Source organism: Thunnus albacares, chromosome 19 (genome assembly GCF_914725855.1).
Source record: "Thunnus albacares chromosome 19, fThuAlb1.1, whole genome shotgun sequence".
In the NCBI taxonomy this organism is placed as follows: domain Eukaryota; kingdom Metazoa; phylum Chordata; class Actinopteri; order Scombriformes; family Scombridae; genus Thunnus; species Thunnus albacares.
In genome coordinates, this window is record NC_058124.1 from 8,319,879 (window position 1) to 8,334,585 (window position 14,707).

Here is a 14,707-nt window from a genome sequence, read left to right on the forward strand (position 1 = left end):
TATGTCAAGGATGTTCATAAAGCTATCTGTGTGTATGTTCGGTGTCTTACATTATATCTACTAAAAGAACTGCAGCATTTATGTATTTTGCAGTTTGTTTATTTGTGCCACATACTGCATGTGTCACACTGATGAATGTATTTCTTCTTTTTCTTATGTTTTATTCATTTACAGCATTTTCTCTAAAGGTGAAGTACTGTATGTGTTTTCAAAGTTGAGAAGATCTTATCTCTTATCTTAGTTGTTTCAAGTTACAGTGAGCTCTGTCAACTAAAAACCCTACGCAGAGAACTTGACATTGGTTAAACACATCCAACTTTTGAAATGTAATGCTCAGAATCACTATTTGTATGTTATTTCCATTATTTTCAGTCTTTTCCATCACATACATACACATATTTTTGTGTAAAATGTAAATGTGATTGTCACAGAAATGACATTTTTATAAATGTGGAAATTGTAAAAATTATGGTTAGAATACATTTTTAGAGTATGATGACATACCATTGTGTAATGTATAAAACTGACTGAGCTGTGTTCCATCAAAACAATGAAATAATAACATATTGCCTTGTTAAATTAGGACTCATATACTCTAATTCATTTGCAAGTCAGTTCAAATGCCATTCATAAATCCACAAAAATATCCTGTGTTGAAATACTTTTCCTTTTTTGATCACATTCAACTCAGAGAGTGGTTTGGAGTAAAAGGAAAACAAATTCAGTGTTACATATTGCAGGATGTGTTGTCGAAGCAACTGACTGAAAATGAGGCCAATGTCATTGTAAAAATTGTATCCAGCTTTTTACAAAAGATACAATCAAATACTGTAGTATTATTGAAATTCCATGTAGATTTAATATACTTTTATCAATTATATATTTTTTAAATTTATAATAAAAATATCTCCATTTGTCAACACAACACACACAAAATACAGTTAACAATCTCAAAATTAAACCACTTCAACAAACTAAATTTAAACAGAGTAAAGCAGCAGAAGTTCCATCGAATAAGTAATCCTGTTTTATTGCACTGGCCTCTTGTTTTGAATTAAGTACACATAAAATCTTAGCATCCAAATAAATTTCCCCCCCATACACCCCAAAACAGTTTAACATCTGCCTTATTTCTGACTACACTTCTGATTCCTTTAGTTAGAGAGAAATGAGACTTCACATCAATAAAGCGGCAAAATCCAGTGCAATGTTCTTGTCATTTTATGACTTTATGGGTGCGTCATACAGCACATGTTGATTTTGGCAGAGATAGTGTTGAGCTCATGTTTATTGATCGTTTTCTCTCAGCAGTATCTTTGGAATAATTTGTTCAAAGCAAATCCTGAAATGAAAAGACTGAGGACTCCAACTAAGAGGAAGATAACGATGTGAACACAGTAGGACAGGGTTAAGTGTCCATAACATGGTGGGTTGCCTGTGAACATGACAAGAAAATCAAAAATGAAAGTATGATACATTCAGAAAGGTTTTAATTGATATGTGTGTACAATAACTAATGACAGCCATTCAACATACTGAATTTGGATTCCAGGTGAGGTACTGTATGTCAGTTTAGCATCACTCCCCGGAAAACAAAAGCACACAGAGTCACCTGCAACACTCAACATACTAGATGTATAGGGAAAACACTGATAATAGAGCATTTTTTAATCATTATGATGCCTCCCTAAAATGTTGTAAAAATCATACATCACTGAGAAAAGTCCTTGGGTGGCCGGTGTTGACGCTCAGCCCCTGAATGACCTCTGACCCCGAGGCCGTACTGTTGAGCTTTTGCAGCATTTCATCATAGTTGCTCTTTGTAATGGTCCCCTCAGCTTGATCAAATGCATTCCGCAGCATCATGATGTTTCTGAAATGGGGAATTCAGGATATATAATGTCATGCTATTGCTATATAATAGTAATGCTATTGCTTCAAAAAAAAAAAAAGATTATTTAATTTTGCCTTGATTAAGTAAAAAAAAAAAAAGTAATATTCATTGTAAACACTCATTGAGACAGGCATCAAAGTGCTCTGTTTCCCAGAAGCTAATAAGTGAGTAGATAACAGTGGCAACGTAGGTAGAAATACAGCCATTAATAACAGAAATGATAACAGCATCTTGCCCACAGTTGTTTCTAGAAAACATAAAAGATAATAATGTTCTTTAAATTTTGCAAAGTAAATAATTTAAGAGAGTCTATTAAATGTAATATGAAATATTATATATACTTCATGGCTCTATAAGCACTTACATGTACATAAACATGAAAAAGAAGCAAACCGCTTTATCCATTTATCTCCACTGATAAGATTAGCTGTTAACTTATAGAGTCGGCTCTTAACATATATGATGACCCACAGTAGCATGTACTGTACTTACTGAACAAGGTTGCAGCACGAGAAAGAGATGAGACCTCCAAAGGCCAAAGAGAAGAGTAAAAAACTTGAGCTCCTGCATCCAAAGATGTTGATGGGTTCACCAACTCATGTAGCTAGAAATCGACAAGAATATCGTCAGAGTGAAGTATCTTCCATCCATCCTTATGATAGCTATTTAGGTTAAAAGATAGTTAATATCTGGTGTGAAGAGGAACTTGAATCCCTTAACTGATCCTTTAAGTGTCAGTCCTCTAACGAGGAAGATAGTAGGGACAACTCATGGCAGAATGGAGGTGATGTACACAGAGGAAGAAGAAAGACAAATCTCAAAGGTGCAATTAGCTCCATTTTAAATAACACAATATTATCTTTAAATAACTGGTGGTTTATGTAAGAACAAAATATGGTTAATTGCACAAATTGGGAGCTTTTATCTCACACTAATGGTTAGCACTTGTGTTTCTCAAAATAAAGACTACATTTACCATAAATCTGTTATAAACTCCACAATATGAAGAGTGGTGGTTTTAACATTTTGGGAAACACACTCTGTTTTCTTTACAAGAATGAGATGAGAAGAGAAATCTCATGTCTTAGCATTAAGTTTGAAGTATAAACTTTAGGCTGGCTAAGTCCCGACCTCCACTCTGTTTGCTAAACTAAGCTGACAACACTCTGATTCAAGCTTCGTTCTTAACGCAGAGACTCTTGGAAAGAAGCAAATAAGCAAATTTCTCAAAATGTTGGACTAATTCTTTGACATTGTGTTGCATAGTGTAGTTCATGGTAATTCCACTGGTGCATCTCAATCAATGTGATGATTAATTACATGCTAAAGCTGCTGCACAGGTGTTTTCAATATTCTTCCTGATTCCTGATTAGTCCTCTACTGACTGCTCTGCATTGACACCATGTCAGCAGAATGGGAAGAACAAGGAAACTTGTATTAAAGGATATCACATGTATATTCTGAGTTTTGGTACAGTTTGTTAACATGTGAAACCAGACACAAACATATAGGCCCTTTTAAATGAGCTGAATTCATTCTATCAATGTTAATATTGGATTTCATTTAGATGCAACTGCCAGCAATGGTTTCCTTTGTAGCCACTTTACCACTGGTTTGTTGACACTTCTCGTAGTTCTTTTCACTAAGTGGGACATATAGGACATATAGTCACTGTCAGAATTTCCTGATCTGCTGATGTGAACATTTTTTTCCAACTCCTCTGCTCGTAATGACGGTCCAAATAAAAGTGGCATATCATGAGGCAAGATGGGACAATGTCTCCCCATGGGCTTAATGAGGAACTAGATCTATCTTGTTTCATCTAAACCACTATTGTAATATATGTGTATATAGTTCTTTATATAGTGTATTTTCTGGATTGTCATTATTACCTTATTTTGACATATTTTTGGTTATTGAGTGAGCTACCTCCAGACTACATGTTTTTTTTTGGCATGTCTGCCTCTTACATATATTTTCTATTGTGCTTGTGTTTATTATGCCATTAAGCTATATGGCAACATGTCTAATATTCTTTATCAATAATGCAAGCGTCCCATTATTGTTAGACACAATTGCACAGTATGATGTACTCATTAAGGGTGTGCCCGAATACAAATACGTTATTTGGCAAAGCACAAATAGTGGGGTTTTTACGAATATTTGTTTCATACAAATATTTTAAAAAATTATTTGTTTTTGGGGAAAAAAAACAAAAAAACATGTAAAATACCAGCGCGCAGATCGGTTACATCACTATCTCAGTCTCTCTCCTCTGCTCCGCTGGTACGTCTGTCAGCAGGTCTCAATGAGGGGAGTCACATCTCCCTGCTACATGACGCACATTTCCTAACTTGGACATCACTCCCGGAGTTGGGGGTGTTCTCCAAAGATAAATCTGAGCCTTCTGACACATGCTTCATGAACAGTCTTCATGAGTACTCATCGTAACACTTTAATTTTCTAAAATTAAAAGCCTAATAAAAACAAAAACAGGATTTTTAAGCCTCTCCCCACCTTTATTCGAATACAAATACAAATACAAATAATTTCGCTGCCTCAACAAATACAGATACAAATACCGGGCCTTCTGCACATCCCTAGTACTCACCATGTTACCTCCTGCATTTTCTTCATTTCTAGTGACATTAGCATAAATGTCTTGATGCTGCCTGAGTAACAGTGCCAAGCTTGAAATGTGTTGCAATCCAGACTAGCTGCTGATCCAAGCCTTTTCTGTGCTCTTCATACTATATAATGCCTTCATTCATGCACATATTGAGCATACTGAACTTTTTTTTGCATCTGACAAGTCCCTTCCTTTTTTCTCGAGGAACAGACTGACGCATCACAGCAGGGAAAACACAGGTGGAACCAGTAACACTGATTATGGTTGCATTTCCAGGGCCAAGCTAGCTCCCTGGTTTAGTGGGATACTTGATGTATAAGTGAGCCATCTTTGCTGTTATTAGTTACACCTGTGCTTGTCCTGCTATCACAAGTCAAAATGTCTGCCTTAAAAAAGGTACAGAACATCATATCAGCAAATTCCAAGAATAATAAAAGTGTCCTGACATAACAGGTGCAACAAAATTAACAAGGAAGTAGAGGATGTGTCAATCATACATCTATACACACCCACACAGTCCTGCCAGTCAGTCAGAGGTCTAATCAGGAAAATAAGTGAGAACACCTGTTTTGAGGTTTCAAAATGCAGAATATATGGATGTATAGGGGCTTTAAGATGCAGTATATTAGAGTAACCAAAGCTTTTATTTTTGGTGAGATGTATTGTACTTACAAGGCATGAAGAACGCTGCCATGTTAGACACATTAACCTTGCCTGTAGTCTCAATCCCTCTAAAGCAGCAAATATAGAGCGCAGTCCAAGCAGCAACCAAATGCAGACTTCCAGCCTCCTACATAGCATCTGAGGTGTTCAGCGTCTCTCTGTACCAGAAGTAGTCCACTGGAGAGCTGTGTTTGCATTCTGAAACTGGATCTACAGGGATATGGAGGGGTGAAAATTGTTCATTAAATGTTAGACTCAAATGAAAGAAATGTTTAAAAATTGTACCCTGCCTGTGAGATTAGGATTGAGAGGACACTGGCTCTAGGGCAGGGGGCTCTGGGATGAATTGAAGAAGTACAACACAGAGTCATTATAGTTTTGTATTTTTCATTAGTTTTCATTTTTATTTCGTTTTTAGAGAAGAGAAATTTTCTGTATATTTTATTTTAATGTAGTTTTGTTTCAGTTGGTTTTCATTTTTTTCCCCAAAAGTCTAGTTTTTATTTTTATTTCAGTTAACTAAAATGTTTTTTCACACTTAGTTTTAGTTTGTTGGTTTAGTTTTAGTTAAGTATAATAAACTTGGCACCACATCAGTCAAGCAGTTATGGTGATGTTGTACATGCCCACCAAGAATGACACTGCCATGAATAAAAAACCTGTAGCAGAAAACAGAGATACCTCTGCAACAGACATTTCTCACAAATCTTTTTTTTTTACCTCTGGGTACCAGGTTCAGATGGGAATAAATAAACTTTTAAAGTTGTTAAGTTTGTTATCCAAATCCTTAATCTATTGAAAGGAACAAAATTTCAAGCTAGACTAACAATCAGTCATGTATTCACGCCAGCCAAGTAGGGGTTAATTGCAGCGCAAACCCCTTCCCTGCACTTCCTAAGGTGTTGGCTGATGGAAAACTCCAGGTTCAACAGTGGGATGCCCTCCAACACAAGCAGGATAAGAAAACCAATCATAAAAGCACCTGTGGACACACCAAGGTAAGCTCAGATAACTGGAAAGATAGGTAAGATGTGTATGTGGCTGCATAGAAACACCTGGTTTACTGTAACCATATGTGATCATTGGAGCATGAGATATATTTTACAACAGCTCAACACATTAAAACAATCTGTAATTTCTGCCTCATAGCATGTTGTATAAGGACTTATAAAGATATTATTGTCTCTTTATTATTGAGACAATAATAAAGAGACAATAATATCTTTATTATTGTCTCAATAATAAAGATAGATAGATAAATAATTCTTTTTATACCCGGTCATGTAAGTCCTTCCAATTCATTCTGTACAGTTCTCAATCTCTCCAAACTTATAATGTCAAAACCTTCATAGCAAGACTCTGCACACAGTATAGCGGCATCCAACAGAAGGGATCTGAGCTTTCATTATCTTCATTATCATGTATGACCATGCAGGTAGAGCAAACTCAGGGCTGAAAGTTCACTCTGCTGTCAGGACTTATTTAGATAGCAGAGATCTAAATCAGCTGATATGAAATTGCTGAATCAGACATCAGATTATGATTCTTATGATTAATTGTTTTAATGTCTTGAGGAAGAGTTGTGACATGTTGGATTGTTGCGGCAAGTACAGAGAGGTGCCTATCAGATTCAATCAGTAGTAACATGAGCTAAATGTTAACCATTTGAGATAAAGTGCAGACTCTCCTGAATGGCAGCTTGTGTTTTTACCTTGACACCACTGGGATTGTTGGGAAATCAGGTTTCTACCTCTGAGAGGTTTTCAGTTTATTTCATTATTTCTCTGTACAGCAAGTTTAACATGAAGACAGTCTCCTTCCAGATGTTTAGTTGTAGCTTTAATTCAGCCTTTAATTACAACACCTCTGCATTATTTACTTCAAGTCACATTTTCACCAAAACAGAGCATTTTGTGGATTACATTTTTACCAGTCTGAGAGTGAATGTACATTGGAGTGTGGTAATAAGCAACCTATTAAGATGTTTTCAGAACCTACTGTAAATGTGTGACTACTGGCAGGATTTCAGTACATTTCTGCAGCAAGAGTATAGTAACAACAAAAACCTATCAACAGAACTACATCTGACTCACCAGGACGGTGCAGTTCTAATAGAAACTCTACAACATCACTATCAGATAAGGAAGCATTAATTATGCGCTTATGCCCCACAGCATCCTTGGGAGAACACATGTGTTCAAAGGTTGCTACAGTGCAGTAGCTGCTGTCCAAAACAAATCGGTACATCCTGTCTGTACTGTGGGACAGATGGTTGCTAAGACACTCTCAGGATGCAGTACATTTGTGCTGAAAAGCCAGTGCAACTCTGCCAAAGGAGGGTGAAAACCAGCAGAAAACCAGCACACCTTTCCCTATGTTCCTAAATTCTTAAATATCTATTAGAGTAATTTAGGATTTTTAACTGTCAGTTGTCATCATTGCCTAAATTCAGGATCGCAGTTCTAAGTTTAAAGGGTATGGTTTGGATTTGGTGGCATATTATATTAAAAGTACCAACCCTGCCACATCACTCAACTAATGGCCTGATATACCACACATTATTTCATTCAAGCTGAAGATCTACTGTAATTATGCACAGTATAAAGTATCAGTCAGGGATTATCAGTCATGTTTAGACTAACACAGGCTGATAATCCCTAACCATGCATGCCAAAGAATGCTAGAGAGCTAGAGATAAGAGAACATACAGTGAGTGGTTGTCAGAGCATGTGAGGAAATCTTTGTACTTTCGGCCTTACTTTACAACCAGCTATTAACTTAAGATTCATGCTACTAATAGTGATCCTACCTCATATGTGAGGGTGATGTGTTCTTTTTCTTGGTTTGTTTGTGGTAAAAATAGTGTCTTTCTGCCCTCCAGTGGCACAGTAACAGTAAGGTGATCTCCACTGCTCCCTTATGAATTTAACTACATATCACTAATAGATTTTGCTCACGTGCACAGATGGTGTTTACAGAGGCACAGACAAAGGGCCTAGTCATATGATAAATGGACTGCTTTTATATAGCGCTTTTATTCAAAGCACTTTCCGATTTGCCTCTCATTCACACACGCACACACACACACTAATGACAGCAGACTGCTATGGATTGAACTGCCAAATCTACAATTTGTGGACCAGGTTAAGGCCTATCATAAAACCTCAGAGTAAAGGAAAATACAAAGAGCTCTCACTCTTCTTGTGTTTCCATCTGCTATAAATACAAAAGTATGTTTCTATTTGGGGGCATTTATATAACTACAAAAAGCTGTAGAGTCCTGGGTGTTATTATTTTGTTTTGTACTCTTGTGATCACATAAGGTTTATTTTCACACAATAATTTCACATAATAATTTTATGATTTCATCGTGGCCGCCTCAAACCACCATCACAACTGCAAGCTTGTGACATGATAATCATTTAATCAGCCACAAAAATTTAACACTGGCAGATTACACCATCAGCATCTGCAGCTGCAACCAAACACAAATTCCTCAAGTTTCTTTTGAACCCCATAGTGCCTGTAGTGTCAGTCACATTACAGTGTAGAGACAAAACATTACAGCATACTCAGAGACTGACAGTGTACCTTCGATATACAGCAAAAAGAGGAAAGACCACATTAGTTGGCACAAGTAACAGGCGTACTGTACCACCTGTATTGAAATACTTGAGCCACAGGAGGGCGTAATTGGTTAATGTTGCACTTTGAATTGCAGGAAAAAAACTTGCCAGCCAATATTTTTCCTTATGTTACCCTTATCTAAACTTGTCTGTTCTACTCAATAGAGCACTTTAGAAATCTTAAATACTTTGAATAGCATCTTTGACCACATTACTGTAGTAAGCTATTTCAATTAAAATCACCATAACATTCTACATAGACTAATACTTCACACTGCACTCATCAATAGTTTATTTAGCCTACCTTATTTAATTTATGGTATGTTTACTTTATCTCTGGTTTTGCCTCTTGTCTGATGTCCCTGTGGCATCTTACATAATAATTTTATATTAACGTATTTACATACTTCTGGTATTCTTCTACAAACATGTATTACAGGGTGATTAGTGCAGTTGATTTTCATATATGAAGCCACTGCTAAGCCGGAGACTGTGATGTGAGGGGGGAGGGGGAGGAGGGAGAGATGAGGCAGAGGGGAAAATAGATATGGGGGGGTGGATTTACTAGGACTCAGACAGACAGCAGACCGGCTGTCCCAAGCTGCGCTGATCCTTCACTCTCCGGCACCAAGCTGGAGTCCGCCTGCTGCCTCCCCTTTACCACTGGCCACCTGCCTCTCCGAGAATAAAACTGCGGCATCAAAACAGCTCAGAGCGAGCAAAAACCAAAGCAAGGAGGCAAGACAAGATCCCGACCGGCTTCTTGTGCCATCTTTTCGGCATCCCTCCCCCCTCCTACTGCGTGTCCTACGGGAGGACAGGCTGCGCACTGGGCGCACTTGGAGACCCGGAGTTTGTTGTCGTTACCAGGACAGGAGCGCTCAGCAAAGGGGACGCATAGCTGGTACAGCTCTCATTAAACCGGGCTTACGGCTCAGAGGAGCCACTTGCATGGATGCACCATGGCCACGTTTGTCTGCAGGGTTCAGTTTTTAGATGATACCGATCCGTTCAACAGCACTAATTTCCCAGAACCGACTCGACCACCGCTGTACACCTTCAGGGAGGATATCCCCCTCATCAACCAGTTAGCAGGCATCCACCGGCTCCTCAAAGCTCCACACAAGGTAGGATTACCAGTGTGATAAGCAACTCACCCTAGAAATAACTGTCAGAGGAATATCATAACAAAACTGTAGCCTTATAAATAAAGATATTTAGTTAATGCAGCAATTTTATAGTGATATATTCCTCTAAAAAACTAGAAACTCAAGGACAACTAACAATCTTGTTGTGAATAATCAAGGATTCTAATTATTTTTTCATGACTCAGATTCAAAACACACTCTTATGCAGGTTTAAAACAGGACTACATGGCTTTATTTTGTGACTGCTGTTTTTCTCTTGAAGCCTACTGCAAAGAAACTTCTATACCCTCCATTCAGAGGCTATTTTGAGAACACATGCAAGCACAACTGATTGGCTCCCCAGCCTGAGGGATGAAATAAGGTTGCAAATGTTTGCCTCGAAGGCTACAGCAACAGCAAACGTGTCACTTCACTTGTGTTAAACTCAAAATATCCTCATTTAATCCCGTACACATACATTTGCCTTGCTGAAGTGCCCATAAGCGGGAGCCTTGATCCCCCAACAGCTCCAAGAACCCCTTTAGCTGTGTCTAACCTTTGACCTCTCTCTTGAGGGGGGGCTAAAAGTAAGAATACTTCCCTGTGGGGATCTCCGAAGTGCCATATTTTCTTATTCTTATTGTCAAAGTGAATAAGATGGATTTATTGGTGTATTTCTTTGCACCCTGCTTTGCATGTCACAGTGACAGGTGGTTGCAAAGGCATTAGTGCAACTGGATATATCCTGAGTTGCCTCATTCATCTGCAAGTGACAGTCATAATGCTCAGGAGTCCAGCAAGGAGCCTGAATCACAGATGATCAAATTTAGTGGGAAGTGTCAGATTACGATGGGTGTGTGAAAGAGAGGAAGAGAGATGTCACTTTCAGTGAATTTCAGAGTTTGAAGCAACCGAGAAAAAAAACAAAACAGCAACACATTCCTCTCTGGCCAGGTTGACTTAGGCACACAAACACATGAACACACTCACATACAAGTGGAGCAGATATGTGACCATTGAATTATTTATCTGTAAGTAGATGATACACAGTTCAAGCTGAAAATGTTGATTGAAATTAAAAAAAAAAAAAGTGAGATGCAGAGAGTGAAAGAGGGAGTTGAACTCTTGGCACACAGCCCTGACAGCGCACCAGCGTTCAACAGCAGAGTGGTTTTCCAGAGCAGTCGATCTTTTGCTGCCCGTCTTTAAAAGCCACAAAACAAATGAAAAGTGGCCCACAGCACAGAAAAGCTTATGATTACAACCTACACACGCACAGATGGCACAGCCTGTGTTCGTGTTTGCAATTTTGTTCACATCAGGAGGACGACCGTGCGCAATGGCAACTGGATATTGAGTTTAGATTATAGGGATGAAACTGAAAAGTTGCACATTTGCCCGTCTCGCTGTCCAGATCTCGGAGCTGACGCTTAAAAAGCTTGAATGTTATTATATTATTGGAAAATGTCAAGGCTGCTCAGGGTTTGACAACTTACTGAGCTGAGCTGTTTGAGCTGTTTAAGCTTTTTCTTTGTTAAAAACAGTCTTTCTCTCTTTTTGTCTCAACCTCCTGTGCTCTTCTCTTAGAAAAGCCTGAGCCTACTGTATTATTATGTTGTGATGGTAGAGCTCTGTGTATGGCTGGCTGGGCTACATGTAAAGTATAGGTCACTTGTCCCAGAATTCCTGTGGCCGGGGCCTGGATCACCCTGCAACACTTTGTTCTCCTCACTTTGGCTGCCGTGGTTTTCCTGACCTCTTCCTCCATCTCCATCTTCCACCTCTCTGACCATGCACCAGTTCGTCCTCTCAAACACAAACACGCATAAACACACACGAATAAGGTCAGGCTTACTTGCCAGAGCTAAATCAGTAAGTCACTGATTTGTGTGCATGGGATGTGTCATTTTACCCAAACTGCTAAACAAAAAAGTTTCCTTTTGATATGTTCAGCTCAGCGCAGAAGCTGTGCAGGGATAAAAATTCTCTTTCCCCTCAAAAACAACAAAGCCCAGACTTCACAGCTCAGCTTTTATTTCATTACCAAAGGGTTCCCATTAAAGCAACATTGGGAGATTTAATAGCCGTGTAGAACACACCCTCTTCTGCGGGCTCTGATTTTGACACAAAAAAGTTCTTAAAAACTCATCGTCTAAGTTACATAAGGGCATCGTTAACAGTCGACCCACCATGATTGCCAGCAGGCCCGGTGTTGTTTTAACGTGGAAGTAATTACTCCCCTACCCCCTTTTTTCTCTGCTTCACTCTTCTGGGAGAATTTGATTAAATGAGTGTAAAGTATACTAGCCACTAAGTGTTTCCCTGGCCCGGACTGGAGCCTTGAGTGTGAAGAGCTTGCGGTTCCTCTTGGAGCCGCCTCCCTCCCGTCTCCGTCCAGCATGATGTGTTTTGTTATGTTATTACTCCTATTACTGAAACGAAGTGTTTTAGGAAAGAGACACCCTTCGGAGGGTGTGCTGTTAACGTATTGTGTTTCAAAGTGGTCCGGGGGCTCACTTCTCGCTGTCCAAGCAGTATTTATATGATTGAGTAATGTGTGTAGATAAAGCAGAGATGTAAGAGAAAGCACGGAGCTGTCTTGCGACATGTGTTAGACAGAATGGGGGATTTTTAAAGAGATAAAGAAAGCCTCACTCAAATGCTGAAAGAGGATAAAACACACGGTGGAATTTTGATTAAAGTGCTGAGTAATGTTGACAGATTGGGCACAAGAAATGCTTTTGTCTTATTTCAACATAAAACCAGGGCAGTGGGACAGGGCATGATTAACCCCCCTCATTGTTTCCACCCCCCGCTACTTGGTGAAACCTCAATCTGAGATTTAGCAAATCTCATATGCCATATTGGCACGAAAAGTGTGAATAATAATGGTAATGCACCAGGGTTCCATAGTGGCTGAAATTGGGGATAGACTGTAGAGATTGACCTTACTTTATGCCTTTTTCATACTGCTGTGGTTTTTTAATAGAGGGATTGTAATCTACAAAACCTAAGACAACACCTTAGATACGACAAATCCTGTCAATATCTGAAACCAAGTGGAACAAGCAGGAGTAAAACTAAAAGTCTACAGCCATTCTCACAGCTCTATGAGACTGTACTCGAGGCTAAATGCTAACACTTGTATGTCAACATGCTCACAATGACAATGCTAACATACTTATGTTTACTAGGTGTAATGTTTACTATGTTTATCGTGATAGCAGGCTACATCTGCTAATTAGCACATAACAGCACATACAGCTGCAGCTTATGGGAATGTCATTAGTTTTGCAGGTAATTGGTCATAAACCAAAGTATTGCACAAATTGAAATTTTGACCTGATGATGACACAAGAAGAAAAATCAGAGGGTCACTTAAATTATTACAATTCATCCTCTGGGGAACATGAATGTCTGTACACAATTTATGACAATCCATCCAATAGTGGAAAGTGTGGATCAAAGTCATGGACTGACCAACTAACTGACAAAGATTGCCATAAATAGGGCCGTGCTGCAAGTGTAGCTAAAAATCTTGATTTAAGGTCAGTTTACTTGCTGATTCCTTAGTTTTCAACCTCATTTTGCTGTCAGAAAATTGTCATGTATTTCCTGTTCTATCCTGACTATATCAGAATTAGACTACCTTAGGAAATATGGTTACGATTATCCTTTTAATCAGCCTAACTGACTAACATTTTAATCAGGGGTGCGTCTGATAATTGCGTGTTTCGTGTTTTGCCTTTTTAGTGTTGTGGATTAGGATTTGGCACGGATTAATAATGTGAGTGGGTGAGGGGAAACTGGTGCAGGACCCTAAATCACCTCCTTTGCTCATGTCCTGTTATTTCGTCTCCTCACTCTGGGATCACTTAAAGAAATCTAGGATAGTAGTAGTACTGCAAAGTTCTTCTGCAACGTGGATGACAATCAGCTTCTCCTTTGTAACACTGGCCTTGGCAGCACCCCCCTTAAACTCCCAGCCCCTGCGGACACGCCTACCCTTGAGATCCTGTGTGTATGCTGCCTCAGTGCAGAGTAAATATAGCAAGGTTATATTTATGCCGTGAGTCCATCCGACAGTCCGTCTCTCTGTTTCTGAGTGATAGGGAGGGAAAGTCAGAGAGCAGCAGCAGGTCTTGTGATTTGCGGTCTCTGCTGGTCAGAAAGTGTCGTCATGCTGCTTGACTGGACAGCCAGGGGGGCGTTTCGCAGCACACCAGAGGCCAGGCTAGGTCAAACCCACTGATACCACAGAAGTGCTAAATGCTAATTCAATGCATGACTCTGATCTCATTCACATATTGAGACATCAGCAGCTTCAACAAAGAGTTGAAGAGCTCATAGCTGATTGTAACAATAAGACCGATGTATGTTACTCTTTACGAGTTGTTGCTAGGATTTGCTCCTCGCACCTGCTATCAGCTTGTGACTGTACTCATAAACCTTAATGCCAGTGGTGTGCAGATATATTACTGTGCACCTGGTCTCAAACTCAGCAGGGTTTCTCATTACACAGCATAGTGGGTCAATTCTGACGTAGGCTGCTCCACAGTGTTAACTTAGATCATGCAATCGCAGATGGCATGGGCACAACAAGATTGGTCTGTTCTTGAGAAGTGAAAAACAGAGAGTGTCAACAGATCTGTCATATGCATAAATGTACATATATAAATTTTAAATTATTCGTTTTGAAATGACTGTAATTTCACCCTAGACATACATACAGAGACTCTCATATTGTACACAACAATATTTAAGTATC

General features: G+C 39.0%; 1 protein-coding gene and 1 pseudogene across 6 annotated transcripts in view; one reads left to right on the forward strand and one right to left on the reverse strand.

Annotated features, from left to right (window-relative positions):
• Positions 1-197: 197 nt before the first annotated feature.
• On the reverse strand, positions 198-5,879 carry LOC122969593 (annotated as a pseudogene).
• Positions 5,880-9,375: 3,496 nt separating this feature from the next.
• The window catches only part of fhod3a (formin homology 2 domain containing 3a), a 60,698-nt gene continuing 55,366 nt past the window's right edge, over positions 9,376-14,707 (forward strand). For 5 of the 6 annotated variants that reach the window (XM_044335423.1, XM_044335428.1, XM_044335425.1 and 2 more), the window contains exon 1: positions 9,377-9,939. In XM_044335423.1, coding sequence (XP_044191358.1) covers positions 9,775-9,939 — 165 coding nt within the window. In that variant the 5' untranslated portion in view covers positions 9,377-9,774. Of the gene's footprint in view, positions 9,940-14,707 lie in introns of all 6 variants that reach the window. The other variant, XM_044335424.1, reaches the window with a different exon arrangement.